This window comes from Melanerpes formicivorus, unplaced genomic scaffold, assembly GCF_026170545.1.
Source record: "Melanerpes formicivorus ecotype bairdi unplaced genomic scaffold, bMelFor1.0.p_v2 SCAF_62, whole genome shotgun sequence".
NCBI lineage: Eukaryota > Metazoa > Chordata > Aves > Piciformes > Picidae > Melanerpes > Melanerpes formicivorus.
The window spans coordinates 2,292,447-2,315,926 of record NW_027142414.1 but is presented as its reverse complement, the minus strand read 5'-3'; the positions used below and the strand labels follow the sequence as shown (position 1 = coordinate 2,315,926).

The 23,480-nt window shown below is 39.0% G+C and overlaps 1 protein-coding gene across 7 annotated transcripts in view; it reads right to left on the bottom strand.

Moving 5' to 3' along the window:
- Positions 1-23,480, bottom strand: part of PCNX1 (pecanex 1) — an 89,042-nt gene that overhangs the window by 61,685 nt on the left and 3,877 nt on the right. For 6 of the 7 annotated variants that reach the window (XM_068162139.1, XM_068162133.1, XM_068162135.1 and 3 more), the window contains exons 2-6: positions 19,102-19,310; positions 12,963-13,068; positions 9,343-9,388; positions 8,379-8,468; positions 5,089-6,783 (exon numbers count right to left, since the gene is read on the bottom strand). In XM_068162139.1, coding sequence (XP_068018240.1) covers positions 5,089-6,783; positions 8,379-8,468; positions 9,343-9,388; positions 12,963-13,068; positions 19,102-19,310 — 2,146 coding nt within the window. Of the gene's footprint in view, positions 1-5,088; positions 6,784-8,378; positions 8,469-9,342; positions 9,389-12,962; positions 13,069-17,317; positions 17,374-19,101; positions 19,311-23,480 lie in introns of those variants that run through there. The other variant, XM_068162138.1, reaches the window with a different exon arrangement.

Below are 23,480 nucleotides of genomic sequence, written 5' to 3'. Positions count from 1 at the left end.
GGGTGGGGGGGAAATGAAACAAAACATTACATGAAGTGTTACTTGCTTCATTTTTATGTTTTAGTATGTGTGCACCATGCATTTTTCATCAAGTATCCTGAATTTCCCTCAGGCAGCCCAGAACTTCAGGTAGAATGCCTATTACTCTGTGGATGACACTGAAAGGAACACATCTCTACCAAGTGACATGAAGTCTCTTACCAGCAGTAATCAGGGGTTTTGTGAAGCAGTCACACACATTCCTGGCTCTCAGCAACCACTGCTGAGAGCTGGAAAGTCTGAGATGTGTATTTGTTCCCCATTATCACCTTTATGGATCCACACATTACCAGAAAGACTGTAGTTATTTGGGTTGTAAGCCACCTAATCAAAGTCCTTGTATTATCTATAAATACCAGAAAGGGATAAGCCAGGCAAGACAGAGTCCCCACACAGCATACTAAAACTGCATTTTACTTCAGCAGGTAGAGATTAGCAACTAATAAATGAAAGATTCGTGACAAACATTACTTCATTGTTAAGTTCCAAAACTGCAGTTATATTTCAGCCTCCCACATCACTTCGAACACCACTTAAACCTTTAAGAATTTAATGGCAACATCTTGGCTCTACTGGTATGACAGAATGTTACAGAATTACCTCTGACTCTGAAAACCCAACCTTTACACACAAAAACTATGACATAAAATTATGCATTCAAAGTCAGTCTTCAGGAAGGCTAATGCTGAGATTCTGAACGTCATTCTGCACCTAACAAATAGGTAATGGACTTCATCCTTTTGGTTCCAATAAAGGACCTTATGTGCAAGAGAACCTTTTTGTCTGATCCAGTTACAGGAAAGGCCCTGTTGAACACAACTAGAGATAACTAACACACACACAACCAGATTACAGTAACTTCACACAGATTCTAAGACCTCTTTCATAGTTTGAATCCTGATGCAAAACTGTTTGGTTTAGTAGTCTGAATGGGTACTGAAACACTCCCAGAAAAATGACCAGAAGCTCCATTTTCTGCAGCTGTATTAATTCCACCTGCAGAAAATAAATCAAACTAAAGCCATCAGAAGCATGGAACAGCTCTACAACACAGATAAAAAAATTAAACAACTGAAGACCACATGCAACATAAGCATAGTAAAATAGGTGATACACTGGTAACAGCTGACATGATCATTGGCTGCACAGCAGACATCCAAGTTGTAGCCTTCACATTGGGAAGAGTAGTGTCTAATGATTACAGGCAGACACACTAAGCATACATGTACAGAGACATGGAAACTAAAGAGATGAGCATGTTTCCACAAGCCATATGAAATTAAAAGATTCTAATCCAGGCTCACAAAAGCCCATATTTCCTGCTTATAGAGATGTACTGTAGCCTACAAAACAACAGTATGAGCAATACAGAAAAGAAAAAAAAATGCATTACATTACATGCAGTTATTTACAAGAACTTAAATAAACCTTAAATTACAGCAAGATGTAAAAGAGAGCAGCTACTTAATAGATGTATCTTTTACAGTTAACACAGAATTGAGGGAGAACACTTCTTAGTTCAGCTGATATTTTTATAAAACACCACTGTGTCACAGTACTATTTTGTGGGTTTGGTTTGTTTGGGGGTTTTGTTGTTGTTTTTATCCCCTCCCAATCTTTACAAACAGTAATCCAGAAATATCTCACATCTGACAGGAACGGGAGATATCAAAGTGGTATTTCCAAAACACCACAAGACATCTAAACGACTTGATCTAGCACATAACCACCAGTTCACTAGCTCCTTTTAGAGGCTGAGTAGTTAAACAAGAATAACAGCTACTGTAAAACATCTTCCTTTTCTTTTTTAATTAGACATCCACCATATGCATTTCATTACAGCATTTTCAGATGCTGTTTGTCTGCATCTTAATGAACTGCAATTCCTATTCAAATGCACAAGTTATCTCATAACATGAGTCATTCACCACTTCCTGGCACAATACCATAGAAATGAAACTGCTACATTGTACCTGCTGAAGTATAAGATGGACACAGTTATACAGCATCCTGCTTACTAAAAGATTACTCAAGGCTATATTCATTGTGAAACATGTTTTCATAGTTACAGAACAGCTAAGAATGTCCTTTTCTAGTCTATTCCCTTAAAGACCTAAAATGAAGTTATAATTACTGATTTCAATCATATTTGAGAAATGGGAATTGAAAGCTGCTGACTACCAAAAAAGGAGGTGCTATTAATACAAGTCTTTTGGTTATCCAGTGAGCATCTGTTAATTATGTTTCAGAAAGTCATCCTAAACAATCACAAAAATAGAAGAATACTTGTATAAAATAAGCCTTTCAGCAGGAAGATGGACCAGACAACCTCTAGCAGTTCCATCCACCAGTTCTGATTTTATAAAAAGCTGAACAAAGTTTATTCTGTGATTGACCTGCTACACAAATAAAATAATCCTCTCAAACAATTTCTATACAGATGATGTAGATTTATATTACACATGCATGTCTTCAAAAACACTCCCAAATGGTGAGGACAACTCAACAGCGGGAAATCATAAATATAAAGCAATTTAGATCCTAAAAAGTTGAAACATTTTTTTCTGGTTACTATTAGACACAGGTAAGCCCAAAGGAAAAAGGCTCAATCAAAAAATACAGCTGTTACAAAACTTAGAAGTTATATCTACCAAAACCAAATCACCAAACAACAGAAATACACAGAAGAAAAACCACTAGAAGTGAATGGCAACACAACAGAACTGTTCAGACTTATCATGAATACATTCAATATAATTACTGGCTTGGTGCTAGACATAACCACACGAACATTTAAGTACTGCTAAAGAGAAGTTATTTTTGTTCTGCTTTAAAAGAAACCAAACACACATACAAACACCCCACACAACAGAGTATCATTCACTTCTTACAATCAAAAAGGAAACATTTCCCATTCAATTGGTAGTAAGAAACAAAAGAGTGTTATTCTTGATATGAAGTCATCAGATCTGGAGAGCCTGAATCCAAATTGCTTCTTACAGTCAGCCTGAAACCCATGGACAAGTAATACTTGAGTGCTCATCATTTATTTCTGCTGCTAAATAGGCTTCAAAATGACAATTAACTGCACAAAGTTTAAAGGGGAAACTGAAAAGAGTAGTCCAGCAAGAATGACAGTAAGACTTCTCTGCTTAAGCTCTACAGATTTCTATCTATAAGATTGCTTTTAAATGTGCTAGGGCTGGTCTTCCCCACCATTTAATTCTTTAGAAGAGCAATCAAAATATTTGGCAATATATGACATCAGTCATGCACTGACTGTTTTACACTGCTGATGAGCACATATAATGCCTGAACATGCTCTGTAAGGTACAGTAAATTAATCATCTTTGGCACATTAGGAGAGAGCCTTAATAGCTTTAAAGCTGAAATAATACAAACCAAAATTCAATTAAATCTTGTGCTAAGGAAAGCATAGAGGCAAAAAGGTACATACATAAAGCAGATCTTTTACCAGACAAATTACTCTTAGTAGACAAAGAAGAGTTGTCACTTTAACGAGGCATAATAAGCATGCAGGCCAGTGTTTAGCTTACAGTTTGTACTAAAAATGCAACCTGGACTCTTAGTGCTACGGCAGAACTCTGCTACTAGGAATAACAGACAGAACATACCAATATATACAGAGGGGGTTTTGTTTGGTCTTTTAGGGGAGCACGTGGTTTTGTTTTGGGTTTATTCTTTTGGGTTTTGGTTTGGTTTGCTCTGTTTTAAGTGAAAGCATTTATAGAAGTCTGAGCTAACTGCAAACCAAGTCTAATCTGTTCAGTGATCAATACATAACTGAAATTCTGTGCAGCACATTTTTTTTCCCCCAGGAGAAGAATTGAAGCCATTTCTAAAGTTAGTTCTCAGGTCAGTGTCAAGAGAAGGGGGAAAAGAACAGAAGAGAACTGTTGGCCATCTCACTGATTTAAAAGTTTCTCCTTTTCAGAGAGAAGAGTCACTATATTTTGCTTACAGAGTTTAAACAATAAGGATAGTAAATTTGCTAGTGCTTAAAGAAAACAAAACCAACCCACCAAACATACATAAAACCAAACCCAACAAACTACACCTAGCTCTTGATGTAACATACAATTTTATGAAGCATTTGTGTGCTTTGCTAACAAAATATATATCATCTCATGGGTATTTCACTCATACAATGCCAAAAGTCAGAATGGGAAAATTATCAACCCCATACTGCTCTGAAAATGTTTTTTAAACCCACTTATCTTCCATGACACAAAAATCTTTCCAGTTAAAGCAGTTAATATGGCTAACCAATATGTAAGAAACTGAAATGTCGTAACATGAGCTCCAAGGTAATTTTTTTAATACCAGCCACTACAGTTAAGTTCAGTACTCAAATCACACCAAGCAAGGCAATAGTTACAGAAAGTTAGAGGAAACTACATTCCTCTCTCCAGCACAGGGAAGTTATTGTTGTTCTCATAATGGACCCAAAAACCATCCCAAACCCAAAGTAAACAATGCTGTCTAGCCAACAATGGCAAGGCTAAGCAAAATCAACCTCCTAAGAGAATTCAGCTTAGTAACTAGAGCATCATAAGAATGCACAATTCAAGACAGCATAGTAAGGGTTTGGGGTTTGATACCACCAAGCAAAAAATCAGCAGTAACTTCAGCCAGCCTCTCTCATGATCTCAGTTCTCTAAACTTGACAATGAAAGACAAACTTCTCTTTTATTGGTAACTTTTAAAATAGCATACATAATTTGACATTTCAGTAACACAATGAAGCAGGTGTCATGTGATCACAAATAATTTTATGATACAGCTCTGCATAGCAAAGACTCCCAGTTAAAAATCCCTAATACCCCTACCTAGAGATTTCATAGCAGTGGTTTGAATTCAATTCCCACTTCTGTAGACCTTCCAGGAAATTATGAAGGAAATACTTTGTCAGTTTTACTATACAGGAAGAAATGGGAAGACACTTATGTGTAGTAGTAACTTAAGTCACAGATACCAGACTCACTAACAAAATACAGCAAAGGCACTTCTGGTAGTTAATTTACTTACCTCCACTTGCTGATTCTTGCTCTTCCCCATCAGGAAATGTAGCCTGGCTTGGTAAGCTATTCCTAGAACGTGTGACTGACTCTAAGTGTGAAGCCCTTCCCAACAGAGATAGCTCATCTAGCACCTCTCCTTCTTTGGCTTCCAAATCAGATTTTGAAGTGGTTAACTGTTTTATGTTACCTGGTGCCATTAAACTATTTGGGTCATTTAAACAAGCCACAGTACCACTGTCCAGGCTTAATACTCTGGCACGATTCTTGGCACTGTTTGTGCTAGAAGTCCGACGCGTAGATCGTTTTTTGCTAATTCCTTCAGAGCTTACATGGATTTTGTGAGCGTTGTCAAAGTCTGTGCCCCCACGCTCTTTAGAAACGTATTTGGTCTTTAGAGCACTGTACTTTCCCTCAGGAGACTGGCAGGAATGGGAGGTGGTGCTGGAAGAGCTATCACTGCTGAACTGGTGAGCTGACTGCATACTTGAAGTCCTGCTCAAGTCACTTTGATCACTGGAGTCCTCATCGTGACAAAACACAGCACTGTGAGGTTTAGTACCAGATACACCTCGGAAGGAAACATATTCCCTGTGCCGACTTGAATCAAAACTACTAGCCCGCTTTTTTCCTGTCCTTCTCCGGCTGGACTTATGGGTAGAGGCTGTTCGATGTATTAAACTAGAAGATTTTGGTCGAACATCTCCTTCTTTTTGTTTTCCACTTGTTTCTTTAGAAGCTCTTGAATCTACTAACACAGCCAGTTTCTCATTCTGCTCATCTCTTTGTTCAGCAGCTTTCCCAGGCGGCCTGTCAGCCTGTGTAGTCAATTCATTGGCATGTGGGTTCTTATTTGCCTCCTCTGAAGCAGAGGCCCCAAGACCTTTCTGACTGTGCATCTCATCAGATGCATTAGAACCCTTTACCACTTGAACACCATCATTAGTGCTCACTTCCACAGCAGTCCTTTCACTACTAGTTCTTTTGTCAGTAGAACTACTGTCATCTGAGTCAACACCACAGTCCTTTTTCTTACCATCCCTTTTCTCTTCTCTAGGCGACTCCTCCTCGTGCTCCGACAACACACTCTCTATGTGTGTTGAGCTTGTATGTTCACTTTTATAGCTACTGATGGTACTGTTAGTGTCACGATCTGTCCCACTGCAGTAGCTTTCTGTTGAACCACTGCTTCTAGTACTCAGGCTTCTCAGACTGTCCACACTTTTGTCTGCTTTCAAGGATTTGCTTTTCCCACTCTTAGCCAATGGTTGAGGGCTGCTACTTTTCAGAATGTCGTCTAATTGAAAAACTCCCGAAATGCAAGAGTTCTCAGCCAAGGACTCTCTGGACCCAGACAGAGGCTTGGAAGCTTCTAACTCGCTCACAGGATCGAGTCCTCGTTTTTGCTGATAGAGGGGGAAGTCATTTAGTGAAGCATCTGGAAAAGCAACAGCAGAGCTAGAAGTCCTTGGTACACCTCGTGGTCTATGATCCTTCCTATAGGAGTGAGAATGCAGAGTTACAAGTGAAGCTACGTCTGCATCACATGCAGCAGTTTTAGACTGGTCCACAAGCTGGTTGTTCGAGAGGCACACTTTGTCACTGTTATCTCTTGGCAGATCCTGTCCAGAGGATAGTGAAGGTTGGATGGAGACAAACGAGTCATTCGACACCAGTCGAAAAAGCTTCCGATCAGCTGCCAAATCTGTGTAAGCACATATTTTAAAACATTAAATGTAGAACACTCATGTAAAGCAGACTGTATAACTTACAAATGCTAGTTACACATCAGATCAAGCAAATAAAATGACAAATCCATTTTCAAGTACCATGCATCACATCATCATTTAAAAGATTTCCTGGGCAAACTTCCTATTTTTAAACAAAACAAAAGCCACCAACACTAGCTTAATTTCTGCATCTTATAAAAGATAACACCATTCTGACAAATCCCAGCCTCCACTAGTGCACATGTATTTCAGACAGTTCTCATGTATCCCAAAGGTTAATTGTTTAAAGGGTACCCTGCCTTTTCTGTTGCCTACATGCAGTACAGCAACTTTAAAATTACTGAAGAAAAAAAAAAAAGGTGAACACGATTAATGCTGGGATGGGGGCTGGGAGCATGAAAATCATCTTTCTGACCACATGCCAAGTAAGCTCACAGTCAGCAAGGACACAGGCACTGGCACAGGTCTATCGGTACTATAATGAACCTCTCTTCAAAGTTATCGAGTTTTACTACCTCAAAAACTGTGCTGTTAAAGCAAACTGAAAGGATTTGCTGTTAGCACTTGGTCAGAGCAACTGGTTGTTATCCATGACAAGTGGTCTTCCGTCAAAGTGTCCACCTGCAGGTACTACTGAAAGTCAGGCTACTTGCCTTTTAGGTTCTGCCATTAAACACAGATCTGGAGGACAACTTATGTCACCACAATTTCTAACTTTTTCTACTATGCATTTGCTGATGTGCAACTTAAGAGACTTCAAAGTTATTCAGATGAACCTGCTGCCTTAATACAACAGCACAGCCTGCTGTAATCCTCTATTTGAAACATACTTTCTGCACTGACTCACACAGTAATGAGTGAAAGGAACCCATCAGTCTGATTAGATTGGTCAAAGTGAACTACAGTATTCCAAGAGTTAGTTTCCTGCCAATCATCAGGTACCTTACAGTCAGCAAAAGAGATTTCCTTATGGTTTTAAGCTCTGTTGCAGTGTAAATGGACTTTTTTCTTGGCAATGAAGCTAAACAGAAAATGAGGTCTGAAACAAAACTGGACAACTGAAGAATGCAAGCTAGCAGTTTCCTTACATACTAGGAAAACACAGAACTCCAACAGCTTGCACGTTAGAAGCAGTCTGTAGCTGCAGAAACACAGAACTCAGTGCAGGATTACTTACTTCACAAAAAAAAGCATACTTGATTTAAAAATTCATTTGGCTGTACTGGAAAGCAAAGCACATTAGTCCATAATGTGAGTTCATGAATCCCAGGACATTTTCTGTATAAGAGAAATGACCCAGAGACATGTAAGCGAGCTATCTTTCAGCAGAAAGATGACAGTAAATATTTATTACCTACGGGAAGATACCAGAACAAGAAACACACAGCCAAATAATAAAGTATTGAAGCTATGCACCTCTGGAACTCCGAGTAATTAAGAAAGGTATCAGAGCTTCAAGATACCCTGTCCTAGAATCTCTCAATGAATTGCATGAATTTATTTAGCACACTAAGCAAAGCACCTTTGGTAACAAAATACCACGTTTAATATGCAGAAGAAGAAATTTTACCTTGTTCTTCACTCCCTTCTTTACACAGGCTAGAACTCTGTCCAAGACTTAAACTGATATCATCAGAGGTCTTGGCAGTGTCAGTATCTCCTGTGAATTTTAAGGAAAAAGAATACTAGTGCTTAAAGTAGTAATATACATCTACATACACTGCTGATTTCTCACTTGTCATGAAAGAATGTTCCTTTTATTTCCTCATGTGAGGAGTAATAATTACAAGTAACACAACTTAGAGATAAGTATAGTCTACTCCATTTCTTTCATTTTGTATATAAGAAAGTTTACAATCAACTACACACACCCTCAATGAAGAGCTGGAAAAGCATTTTATACAGAAGTCAACAGAATTTTTTTTTTCCCCTCTAAAGATGTATGCATTGGAACATTCCTTTTAGCAGTGCTGCCAGTAAAAATGGGATGTAGATTGCAACAAAATACTTGTAAAGATAGAAAAGTCAGGAAAATGACAAAAATTAAGACAAAATGAGATGTGAATTTAATCAATTTACAAAACAGCAACTTCACATATTACAAATCATGTATCTTTTTGGCTCAGATGATGTCTCAAGGGTTGACCTAGACAGTATTTCTGCTAGGTGACAAGCAATTAGGAATAATCAAGCAATTGAAACAAAATACCAGAAGAACAATTGGTCACACACAACTCAAAATAGTAGGGAAAAATCCACTCAAATTAACTCCTCAGCTCTTCATTTGCAAGGAAAAGAAAAACCTGTCGTAAAACAGAACACAGACTCCAGGATACTCTCTCCTACTGTTTAAGGCACATAATTCACAGCTCCAAGACTTCTTCCAATTAGAAAGCATCTCACTTAGCTCACAAAAAAATTTTTGAGCATGAGCCAAGTAGTTCAATACCAGGTAGTATTTGGAAACAAACACAGCATGTGATAGTGATTTGAAGTGCTACTGCAAGGTAATGTTAAGGAGCCCAAAATCTTACCTTTGATGGTTGCTGCTGTTGCCAAACGAGATAACCCAGATCCAACCTAGAAACACAGAATTATGTAAAGAGCTATGAACTTCCAGGAATTACCCAACTATTGTTTCCTATTGCTGCAATGTATGCATTTACCTATACACTTTGGAGAGATTTTTCAAAGGCACAACAGCATGCAACAGTGCAGTGTTGTAAAATCCTTTGATTCAGAATGCTTCCACTGCAAACAGATGACAGGCCAAATAACTAGGAATTCAACTGTATACATTCATTCTGTGGTATAGCCAATGTGCTTGGAGATCCTAGTATGATGATTTCAAAAGTAGTTTCTAATCTAGGAATTTCCTTTGAAAAGAATTAAAGTGGAAACAAACTACTAGTGTGGTGGCACACTAGTAACTGCTACTATAAAAGTGAATATTTAACAGAGTCATCAGGGCTGCCCAAAACACTTAAGTTTGATATTAACATGCTGTTTTCCTTATCTGTTTGATATAGTACACACCAAGTTAAACTCATAAACTGATCTCACTGGAAGAAAGATGTATTTTTACCAGGGTTAATTGAGATGTGTCAAGAGTCCATCCAATGAACAGGTGACCAAAGGACCGAAGTGTTGATTGACAGCCACCTAAACATGTGCCAGCAGTGTACCCACGCGGCCAAGGCGGCCAATGGCATCCTGGCCTGCATTAGGAATAGTGTGGCCAGCAGAAGCAGGGAAGTCATTGTGCCCCTGTACTCTGCATTGGTTAGGCCACACCTTGAGTCCTGTGTCCAGTTCTGGGCCCCTCAGTTTAGGAAGGACATCAAGACACTTGAACATGTCCAGAGAAGGGCAACAAGGCTGGGGAGAGGCCTTGAGCACAAGCCCTATGAGGAAAGGAGGCTCAGGGGAGACCTCATTGCTCTCTAAAACTACCTGAAAGGTGGTTGTAGCCAGGAAGGGGTTGGTCTCTTCTCCCAGGCAACCAGCACCAGAACAAGAGGACACAGTCTCAAGCTGCACCAGGGGAAGTTTAGGGTTGAGGTGAGGAGAAAGTTCTTCACTGAGAGTCATTTGTCATTGGAATGGGCTGCCCAGGGAGGTGGTGGAGTCACTGTCGCTGGAGGTGTTCAAGAGGGGATTGGATGTGGCACTTGGTGCCATGGTCTAGTCATGAGGTCTGTGGTGACAGGTTGGACTTGATGATCTTTGAGGTCTCTTCCAACCTTGGTGATACTGTGATATCATGAACATGGGATACGGTGGGAAGATCCCAGCTGGCAGCTGAAGAGATGGATTTAATCTATTCATTTTACTATATCTTATTCCTTCCTCCGATTCCTGCAAGTGCAGTTTTTCTTCTGAGCAGTTTCCAAGCACACAGATTACTATTGCCTCAAAGCACATCAACTGTTAATGGAAAACTGCAGTATTCCTTGACCTGTTCTTGGATATTTCTTACGAACATATTTCAAAATTTACAGCATCTGCTTTCCTGCCAAGTTCACTGGCCAACCAGAAAGCATGAACCTCCTACTATGAAAATGAGCTAGCAGTTCAGGTTTGCAGCCCTTTTGCATGTGCTGTAATGTGTAGCAAATTGTTTTGCAGAGACGCTGATGACAATTTAGTCTTTCCTTCAGTAGTATTTCAAATACCACCTCTTGGAACAGAATACAAAAATGCATGTGCCAAATAACTGAAATAATTCAGAAATAAGGTAAGCTTCAAAAAAAAGATGCATAAAAAAGATGACAGTTTGACTCCACTGTGTACTTATTGGGATGCTGCTTTTCAAAAACCCCCAATTCAAATGACTCTGGAGGAAAGAGAGCCTAAGCCTACGAATTCTTGTGTGTGAGCACAACAAATTTCAATAATAATCTGAAGATACACACAGATTTTATTCAGCCATACTACAGAACAATGGGTTTGCTATGTGCAGTGCAAAAAAAAGCAGATAGAGCTTCTTCAGTGCATTTTCCTTACTATACTGTCACACACACTCCTACTTAGTCATTTTGCTATGTTTCAGCTTCTTTTTTCCCCTTCAGCAGCATGCTTTGCTGAATGCTGTAGCTGAATGTAAACACATCAACGTAAGGAAGCTATCTTACAAAAAAAACTAAAGAGATCTCAGATGCTTACTCTTCACATGCCCTTTTGATGCTGCAAATTCAATCACAGGGGGGCTTGTAAGCACTAATTTTATCAGCATAAACACATTTTAAAGACTGTACTTCCTTTCACAGTAGCTTTAACACTCTTACAGTGATAGCATTAAGGCACACAGGAAAACACAGAGATTCTTCACATGCTTTAACTTTAGAACTGTTGAGTATGTTTGGAATCGTTTTTTTCCCCAAAAATCAAAGAAACGGGATCCTCAGCCTGTCTTCTTACAGGAACCATTGCTTCCTGTTCCTTTGAACACTTACTAAATACCTGCTCTCTTCACAAGAAAAAAAATCTCTTAGGACCATCTATGCTGCATAATGGTGCATCATCTAGATAAAACACCAACATTAGCATAACACTGCACTACATCATATACTGCTTGCTCAGAGAGCTAATTAGAAGGACTTGTTATTGTAATACCACACCAAGTAATTGAAAAATAGCTTCTCTGTCTTTAACATGATGCTGCATTGCTCATTGTCAACATAATGATACAGTCTGGCCAGTCAATCTGCTTGTCCTTAAGAGCTGGTATAAGAAGGATGCCATTACTGGCATCACAAGCCGAATAGAACAAACAGCACATGCAGCAGTATGGAAGTTGAATGCATAAATCTAGCAGCCGTATTAAGGAAGCAGAACCACTTCCCCAGTGAAATTACAAGGCAACTAGAGCATAATGAAGTGGCATTAAAATCTAATAAAGACAAGTTCTTCAGCACTTCCATCTACTGTGCAGCAGCCCCTATTTATTGCCTTCTTCCCAACATTGTTGAAGTGTCTAAATAGTGATGATTTTGCAGAGGTCATCTAAAAACAACCTGATTTAGTCTTTCTATTTCTACCAGTTTGTCTTGCCTTGTACTTGAGCAAATTAACATTTTTAACTGCAGAGTCTGAACTGTCAGAAATAATCACTTTCAGAAAGCCATTTAGCATTGCAAAAGACAATCAGCAGTGGAGACTTAACGGAAGTGTCCTCAAAAATCAGTACAGCTGAAGTTCACCAATTAAGCATCAAAATGAGACACAACTAAGGGAGAAAAACAAAGAACATATGGTGAAGTTATAGCTTGAGCTGATAACAAGAGGGAAGCCCACTTGCTACTTAATTGACCACATTCTGAACCATTTTGATTTATCCAAAAGAATGCTAATTGAGCAAAAGGGAGTATTTTCTGATGGCACAGTATGTAGCCTTATAAAATCCAGTCATTCCTAAAACAAACACAAGGTGGGACAAATGAGATATGCAGCTGAAGAGCGCAATACCACCCTAATAAATAAGTTAAGCAATACAGAAAGGTAAATTATTTACCCTAATACTTTTTTCAAAAAGCTAGCAAAAAAAGTTTTAAAACAAACACACACACAACACCACAGCCACCTATGAAAATTACTCCACATATTGCTAAGTCAGTATCACTACAGCAACAGCTGCAGTAGCTTTAATTCTTACCTGGTTGTTTGGATCTATCCCAGCATAAGAATTGCGTGAACTACAGCCCACAGGAGGAGTCGCTTCTCGTATGAACTCTGACATCTCGATTCCTCCACCAGGGTCACTGAGAGAAAGGAAAAAGAAAAACATAAAACACCCCAATATTAATCTACTAGTTAAAAGGAAATTTATCAACATTGAGTGGAGATTCAGAACAATTTTTCCCTTTACAAACATCAGGGCCTCAAATACATCCCAGTATTTCAGATGAACACTGCCCATTTGGCATAGGAAGCTCAGACCTGGTGCACCCTACACACTCATAGAAGCCGCTGCCTTGTAGAAGTCCACTGTCACCAGCCAACACAAACCATTCCAACTTAGGAGCTACAAGGCATTATGCAATACTAATTTGAAATTCTCTGTCTATACACACACACCCACCCCCCCTGCTTTAGGATCCAATACCCAGAAGTCAATTGACAGAATACGTACTAAGCAGAACTCTTTCAAAGATTAGACAAAGGACTCCAGATCCTTTTCTTAAACTGGATCCAGGACCAGAAAGTAAGGATAGGTTCACTGAGAAAGCCACACATTGTCAGTAAAAGTTTTGGAAAAGCAGAGACATATAGGGACACAGTATCTGTCCCAGGGACACAATCCACTTATTTCTACCAGAAAGTAATTTCCCTTTGGATAATTTACATGCCTTGCCAAGAAATATTTCTAGGTACAATATATATCCTATTAATATTGAAAGGGTGAAATTATTATATATTGGTCTGGATCAACATCACCAAATTGCAGTCTACCACAATTCATCTTGCTAAAGCATAACATCTATGAAACAAAAGCAAGTGGGGCTATCCATTAGGACAATGGTGTGACAGGAGCTGGGGAGTACAAGGCGGGGATCCAAGCTAGCTTACTCTGTTAAATGCAAAGAGGGAAAAGTTGAGACATCCTTTTTAGTTGTTTAGGTGGGTTGGATTGCTTGATGGGTTGGACACGATCTTGAAGGTCTCTTCCAACCTGTTTTTTTTATTATTATTATTTTTTGCTCTCTCAACATAGTTGTCTTCAACCACCCTGATACAAGAGACTTACGAAAAGAAGTAACTGCTGCACAATTTAATAAAGCCCCACTCTGCTCCTTCCTGAAAATAAACAGCTGCCTCCTAACAATGACTCAGAGCTGTGGCAAGTCCACATATGCACAACCCTTCTCCAGCTGGACTACGGAAGGATGAAACCCCTCTGAAGAAGGGGCCAGAAAAGGACAAGAAGCACTGCAGGACTGACTTAACAGGCAGCTAGTCTCAAGATAAAAGAAGTCTCACTCATGCTGCAAGATCAACACCCAATAATTTTTGTAATATACGGACACTGATCTGTGATATTACAAGCAAGCTGTAGACTAAAGGACCTGAGAAATATCATTGATTCTGCAGCATGACATCTGAAGTTATTGTCATCTTAGAGAGGCATAAAAGCACAGCCTTTAGAACCATTCTAGATGATGCAAGAGGCCCCTGAACCTTCCTACATCAGAGAGATTACAAAAAAGACAGTTTGACATTAGGAATATTGCTTCAGTAAACCGACCTTGAGACAACCAGCCCCGAGTTAGCAGGACAATTATGGACAGACTCAAGCAAACTGAAGAACAGTGAAAAGCCACTGTTTTGGTATACTTCATGAGCATGCTCTGTCTTCTTGACAGCTATACAGAGCCCTGATATCTGACCTGATAGTATCAATTATGCTAAGGCAGAACCAGGTAAGGAGAAGAAAAAAAGAACAAGTAAAGATTCCACTTTGGTAATTTCTGCCAGCTTTAGCCAAATAAAATATGCCTTATGTAAGCACTGTAAGAACACAAGGACATAACGAAGCTAAAGACTAAACTGAAGATTTCTCACTTAATGTTTAAATTCAGCACACATTATGATGACAACTGAACATCTCACATGGGACGCCTTTCACAAAAAGATTGAATTCCTTTCCTGTTTGAATAATTCATTGAGAAACACTGTGGAGGATTATAGTATGTCCCATAAAGCACAAAAATAAGCCAACATGAATAAACTCTCATGCACAGAACTGGGTAGTTAGCCACAGTGGAAGGAGGAGATGATTTTGCTCAGCAGTGAAGGAATAGATACCAGCACAGGCAACAACAGAACCCAACACTACCACTTTGCTTACAGCTGCTATATTCTGTGACAGCACACACAAACATGGCTTAACAAAAGCTAGTAACAAACAGCAACTGAAGTCTGCAGGAATGAGCAGTAAGTACAGATTTCTAGGATTTATCATTGCGTGTATAAAGATCTATTCTGTAACATGTAGAATTCTTTGGAAGCACTTTTCTCCTAGAGTTGGGGCCGCTTCTTTCTGCTGTGAAGTTCCGCATTTGTTTCTTACAGTTTGCCAAATTCATACCTTAGGTCAAGTGCTACACTGCTTAGTTTGCAGGCAAAAAAAAACCAACCAAACAAAAACCCCCAAAATAAAAAGTGAAGTTAATATACATGTTAAGAAGACTGAATAAACTATGTCCAGCTATCTGAAACAATTCTGTGGAAGAGAGTCAGAGACTGCACTACACAAAGTGAAACGGCTATTTCTCATTACTAGCAACTGTCCTGCCTAAAAATTACTAGCTGCAGCTACATGTGTGTCAAAAACTAACCAAAGTCTGAGAAGGCTGCAAGTCCACATGAATTCTGAAGTTTGAAACCTGACTTAAGTTGACTGACTACAGAAATCTGGTATTTGGACTAGACCTTCCAGAAAGGATCTGAATTGAGCCATTTTGCTTAACAATAGCAGAGTTTTTTTTCTTTTCTTTTATTCTTTTCTTTTGAACACCTTCTTCTGTCCTTATTCTCCAGCTAAAGCAGCAGAATAACTAATCAGGAGGCAGCCCTCAAAACACAGGACCACCACAGCCTGTACTGCACATGCTAGACCATGACAGTTTCAAAATATAAGGTTTTTCATAAAGCTTGAATCAACAATTAGAGTTAAAAAGGCAAAAAAACCTCCAAGGTCTGACAGCAAGAAAAAGCCGCAAGGAGAAGAAATAGCAAAAGGTAAGACAAGATGTGTAGAGTTTTGGTTTGTTTGGGTGTTGTTTTTCTTCCCCCCCCCGCCATCTCTCTTGCCTCTTGCTCATACTTGCTTAAACAGAGTCTGTGTAACTCAAAGCTGAAGCATTCTCCAGCTGACAGTTTTATTTTACAGGAGAAGTACACATGAAATTCATGTAGCATCATGATTACAACTCCCCCATGCTGATGGAGATACAGGACAACAGCATCACCAGGTTAATGCTTTTTGAGATTTCTGGTCTCTGACATGGTCACTGACAGTAAAAAGAAGCCATATCCATGTCCTCGAAAGCAAGACTGTCAAGTGTTTTAAGTATCAACTGATACCCAACACTTGCACTGCTCCTCTCATCTTTCATATGAGATTAGGAGCCTGTATCCCTATTACTTGTTTCCATGAAACCTCACAGAAGCATCAGTACCACCACCTCAAGTATGAAAGCAGCAACTTCACTAGAAGCTACACAAGGTGATTCACATTCCTATCTCTAAATTACAAGTAGCTTCTTTCAAGAAATATTAATTAGAGAATAGCAACTTTATAAAGAGCATGAGGACAAAAAACCCCAAACAAACAAGGCATTCTTTGGGGAATAGCAAGTTGTTCTTGACTTAAGCATATCAAAGTCTTATGAAAAAAAAAAAATCCCAAAAACTCAAAATTGGTACTATTCACAAACCAATGTGAACTGAAGGTAAACGAGCAGTTAGTTCATTTAAACCTACAAATGTCAACACATAACTTTTGCCAAGTACTTTTGGAAAGCACCACTTTGCAGATAAACATCTTCAGAAAGAAACAACAGCCGCTCTTCAAAGCTAAACAGATTCCCTAACATCACTTCTAGCCAGAAACCAGCCTATTGCTTAATCCCTCAAAAATACCAGGATTTTTATCTAAAGTGGTCTCAGGAAGTGTGTGGGGTGAAAGCTCTAGGTGTCACATGCTGTAACCTAAGCTATCAAAACTCATCCCCTGATTATGCAGATGTTTAAGGTAGTATGTCTGCTCAGGCTTCCCCTATACCCAACTTATGCTAGGGGAGCAGAGGTTTAAAAAAATAAAAGCCCTACATACACACTTTCTTCCAAGACAAGTCTTTTTCATTAGTGTTCTGACTTAACTTACTATAAAGGGTGCCAGCTCAATATTACAGTCACTCTACATCCCCTCTTGCTGCTTTGAATGTTATCCCAGAGTTCTTGTAAGCTTCCAGGCAAAGATTAGTATATACTGTACATCCCACTTACCAAAAGTAACTCCGTAATTTCTGCATTGACCTTGTTCCCAGTTCTAGTTAAGAGACCTGAAAGTGGGAACAAGGATCATACAAAAGTTAATGAAACTTTAGTTGGCAAGCAGGACACACAGCATCAAACTAACCTCTACTTCTGAGCTCACAAATGCTTATAATGTAGTAACTCGTCCCATGTCAACTGCTCCTTAGGTAAAACAGGACTTCTGAAACATCCAGAAGTAATTCACAATACTAGTAGAAAGAAGTCCCTTGCCAAGTCTTGGCTACTGTTTTGGAAGCAAAAGCTATATGGCTTAAAAATCAAAAGGAGAAAAAAAAAAATAAGAACACCACCAACAAACCAAAACATCTAAGGATCACAGCTCAAACATGCGTTAGCAAGGTTGCACTGAAGCAGAACAGACCACTAGTTTACTTTAATGGATTTTATTAAGCAGAGTAAGCATTAATACACATTTAGGCACACATTCTGCCTGAACAGCTCAATACAGTTTAGTAGGCTATGTAGTGATGTAAATGGAGTCATAATTAAAATCAGCAGGTTCAGTTACCAAACACAAGATGGAAAAAGGGTCAGGTTATAAGAGATTGATAGGATAAGTGACTGTGTATCAACTTTAAAGGTTTTTGCTAACAATATCCAAGGTGAGAGCAGATACAAGAATTTAAACCTGTCTTGTGAGAAGCTACTCTATATGCTCAGTGAAGTCCTTTTTCTTCTAGGCTGAGCAGTTTATAGAGCATCAATTTAACACTTCCTTTCTTTAAGAATTCTGAGAAACAAACCTAAGAGGCTTCTTTCAGCCACACTTCCTTACAGTTTCCACATCAAATGTTCAGGTTGTTTCTTTAAAAGACACACAACCTCTTGTCAGAACAGCATACTAATCACCTCACTTTCAAAACTATTCATGGCTACTAGTACCAGAAACTCACAAACAAGAGAGAAGTTTTGTTTAAAAGCTAACAATTCGAGGTTGCAGTCCAACTCTCAAGATGGCCTCAATTATCTGGAGACAGGCAGAAGCTTTGATAATAGAGCTCATAACACATCCACAGTCTGATCAGACTGGTTAGGCTAGCCTTGTTGATGAGTCATCTTTTGCTCTTCCTTCTCCAAATAGCCCGGGTCAGAGGAGGAAAACCTCTGGCATTTTTAATCCTGGCAACAGCAAAGCTCTGTGGAAAGGAATCACCTCCTACTGACAGGACACCAGAGTCACCATCTTCATCACTGACCTGAGCAGTTCTTAAATTCCCAAATTCAGAGGACAGTGTTCTCCTGAATTGAGACTATGACTGGAGTCAACCATTGTACCCAACTCCTGCTTTTGTAAAACTAAGCAAACTCAAGCCAACTGGGCATTCCTTTTAGTGACAAAAGCACTTAGCATGTACTATGTGGGTCTTAGATACATTTTTAAAACTAAGTCTACTACTGAAATAAGAATCTTCATACTGGTTGTGTTCATTAAGTATTTAGTGACCTAATCAGCACACATTTTCCATGCTATTGTTCCAGTGCTTCCAGTATTTCCAATGTTCTGGAACTCCCCTAGGGGAAGAACTAGGAAATGAAGCTGGATCCATCATTTCAAACCTAATACATAAATAAGTCTGCTTTTAAAGACCAGAATTAAACAGTCTTTCAGAACTACAGAACTCTGCATCTATATTCGTCAGTGTTTATTTCAGCCACCATTCCAGTGCGACATCTGATGAAGACAGGATTGTTCATCATTTGAAGCAGCACACAAACATGAGCAGACACCTTACCTGGGCCCATTGCTGTCTTTCCTTTTGGCTGAAACACTGCTTTGTTCTGTTTTAGCACCTCTGTCCATATGTTCACTGGCATTCCTCTCCACAATTTCTCCCTCATCCAGTGCCCTGTGCAAACGGTAATTCACCATCTTCAAAACGATAAAGAGAGCTGCTATCACCGGGCAGTAGACAGCTACTATCATCATGGAAGAAGGAAGGGCCTTTCAAAAGAGAGCAAGAAAGAGTTAATGAACACAAGGCCCATAAGAATACATAAAGCTATCTAGAGTTTAACAGTTTATTTCAAACAGAAAATACTGATTATACAGAAAATTAAGGTTTAAACACAGTGAGTATGTGTGGAAACTTTTAGAAGTCTAGTGATAGACAAAGGGACTACAAGATGCCAAAGCACCACAGCAGCATGTTAAGTAGACCTATCACTGGAGCCCAAGAACCAAACTCAGCTCTTGTTCTCTTTTTTCCAGGCTACTGGAATACAAGACAGACTATGAAACCTAGAGCTAGCATGATTTGTGGGTGTCACATCCAATAAGTTTGATACCTTGTTAAGTTAAAAAAAAAGGGAATATTTTAAGGAACCTGGAAACTAAACCAAGCCAGCCAGGGTAGGACCTTATTTCAGGGCCAGTACACAGCACATGAAGTCTACCCTGGAAAAAACGATGCCAAGTTCAATACCATGGTGGATGGGAGAAAATATGCCCAACTACTGCTCAGCCACAAAAGACAAACTTTTCCCTACTTGAATACCAAAAAAAGAAAAAAAAAGGAAAACAAACCAAAGAAAAGCTGTTTACATTTGCAGCTCACTTTGGAGCAGCAGAGTCCACAATAACCTGTGATACCGCACTGCAAAGATTATTTGTGTGAGACTTTTACATGTCCATGGCAAGGCAGCCAGTGCCTTGAAGGGAACTTTTCAGCTGTGTCAAAGGTCACCAGAAGCCACATGAAAAACCTCAGTCCTGAATTCAGCTTCTGAAATTCCACTCAGAGTTAGGACTTCTCAGGCAACTTTTTCTGAGGCTTTTACAGATCAATCACTGCAGCTAAAGTTATTAAGTGCAGCCTAACAGCTATTTAAAATAAGTTTAACTAGTACACTGAACACTTCACATTTCACTTTCAGGGCTTCCACCCTTCTAAGTATGAATAGAAGGTGAGTTAGAAGTTTGCCATTTCCCTAAGTAGTCACTAAACAAAATGAAATACTAACTTTTAGTCTTTGCCTACAGACCACTTTCCTTAGAAAAGCAACAAGATCCTGGGTTGTTGAATAATCTCTTGCATTACTATTCTTTACTCCACTGATGGTGTAGTTTGATAAAGTTCTAACAGTCAACTATATACACACACAGAAATACAAGTATTTAGAATTTGTCACCCAGCACAAGCAGAATTTAGTAGATAAAAACAAAACAAGTGAACTCTTTTTAAACCTCCTAGCCTAAAGGAGAATTTCAGCTTGTTTGTACACCTTGCCTCCCTCCCTATACAGATCATTGCAAGAGAAGAATTTGTAGGGTGATCAAAGCCCCATGCAGAACCAGGAAGGGAAAACGACAGAGAAAGCTATCTCCATCCTGTATATAAAGTGAGTTTCAATCATTTAAAAGACATCTAATTACTACATTAACATATCTACATATTCAAGACAAGTCCTGGAAGAACTGGTCATGAGTTTAGTGAAAACACTGTTTGAGAAGACCTCTAAATGCCAAATACTGTAATAATAAAAGGGATGGAAGAATCAACATTTTAAATATTGTACTGACTGTTGACTTCAGGGGATAAAAACAAACACAAAACAAAACAAACAGTTCTTAATCTGCCTACTCACTTTCTGGCAGTAAGCAAAAACAAATAATCAATATAACTTTTCTAAAGCCAAACAAGTACAAATAACCAAGTCTAGAACAAATCAGGAGGCAGGCTACTTATTAGGATTCTTTTCTTCAGGAGATCAAGTTTACCCTAACTTTTCCTCCAAAACAAGTCAACACCTAATGCCACCTTTGAAGTAGGACAGGCAAACTGAGGCGTGGTATGCTAACTTTCACATGCTGACCTGGACAAGACCCTAATGTACAGCAATATACACTTACAATGCACTGCCCCAGGAGGAGAAATTGGAAGCAAAGTTATTTTAAATACAGCATCAGTAAGCATCTAGGAGCCACAATGATGCTACTGGCATCCACACAACCCCTGAGGCAATGCCACAAGAGTTTCTTCAAGAAATGCAGTGCTTCCGCTTCCAAGAACTTCAGAGGCAGCTAGCTCCCTGCAGGCAAGGGCAAGCCCGTTAACTTCTGCAGAACAACAGGAGCTTCCTGTATCTGCTAAGCAGTTTGCTACCCAATCGCAAACACCACTTCAACCATCCTCTGTTACCAGTACCTAGTGTTCACATGCCACTACCAAAAGAGTTTAACACCAGGTGATAAAAGATAGACTTAGTCTACAAAAGGCAGACCAATCATTTTCTTTCTGGAGAGCTCTTCAATTTCTCTCCTTCACTCCAACAACTGTGAGGTCACATAGCATATTCAGTTTATCTTGTGGAATGCAAAATCTACACATCCTATTCTGCAAAGCAAAACTTTAAGAACAAGCAGGAGGGAAAGGCAAAAATCTCATGTAACTTGCACCAATCCCAGGAAAGAATTAAAAGGTCTTTTTTTCCCCTCAATTCCTTCTTCCCACAGCAATTGCAAAGGTAAATTAAATTAGTTGAAAAGGTAAATTAACTCACTATTTTTCAGTCTTTGTATTCATTAGTAGTTATTACTCTCCTGAGAGTGCATAATCTGGGAAAGAAGACACTTTACCATGTCCAGCACACTCTACTATCTGATCATACTTTATATAATAAAGTCTCATGCTGTTCTACCCATGGTACCATTCCAGCCTCAAGAGGAAGAGTAACAGCAATCTAACCTAAACCACTGCTGCCTTCTCTATTTTTCTTTGCTAATCTTAAAAACATTCAACTTCCATTTGGGGCCTCTGTACAGACCAACACAAAATAAAGGGAGATTAGTATTTCAAACTATGCTTGACATTTAAATACATTTGAGGAGAGAGAAGTTTCTGAGCAGCATAACTGAGCTTTCTATACAGTACCATTTTTAAGACTGAAATACAAATGTCAGTTCTACAAATTCATAGCTACATCTCATTTCAGTTCTTTTCACAAGTACTAAAGCATTTTTATTGGGCACAACAGACTTAAAAACCTCAGGTCAGAACTTGTTAGCAAACAGCAGCTGGTTACAAGCCTGTAGCTGCAACAGCATTTCAGAGAACATCTCATTTTACTGCACATCTCTAGTCACTTCCATTACCAACAAAAGACAACACAGACTGAAAAGCAAGAGTCACAACTGAAGCTCTCACAGAAGTGCTAGACATGACCATACAAAACCTGACTCCTTTAATTACATTCTGATGAAAATTTCAGTCATCTATTGACTGAACAAACTCAATCTTCTGGCTGAAAGTCTTTACCTAAATTTTAAAGGGAAGTTAAATAGTACTCTCAAAGATGAAGGCAGAGGGGAAGGACACTGATTTTCCATCACCTTTGCCTCAGGAATTACTTTCCAAATTTAAACCTTTTAAGGCTGCATATGAAATACATACTATATATGTGGACAAGAGTAAGATGCAGGAAAGCACAGGTGAGGAGTGGGACTGCCAGTTCTAGAAGCTGCTGGCTGTTAGGTCAGCTCAGTTTCATTACACCACACCTTTTATGAAAGGGTAGATAGAAAAAGCTTTAAGCACTCCTAGATTCCAGTGGTCAACCCAGAACAGAAAAGAAACCTCAGACTACTAGTTACTGGACTAAACTATTCTCATATGAGATACAAAGGTCACTGCATCCTAATACAGCATTTAAAATACGTAAGTGCCAGGAACCAGAGGGAATTTCATTGATCATGGGTTGCATTGCACGCTTCTTAAGAAACAAAGACTAAAAGGATCTTACCTAATCACACCTAGATTTAGCTAGACACTACAGATATAATGAAGCTGGTTTTTGAAAAGAATCTGGAAGATGTGTAGGTGTTACCTGTTGAGAACACTCATAAGAAAGTCTGCCACTGCAAATCAGATTGCAAGTCCTTACGCAGAGGTGACTTCAATCAAACACTCACTAAGCTACAACAGTTGTCTTGACAAATGCTTTTACGTTCAAGCATTTTGAGGGTAGTTTTACATATCCATTCATACTGGAGAAGTGAAAACAAACAACAAATCCATTTTTGCCACAATATTTTTATGAACATAGTCCTTAAGAACTGTAGTTATCAGGAAGCATGCCCAGCTACCTGAGTTTTGACTCACAGCGTACAAATGAA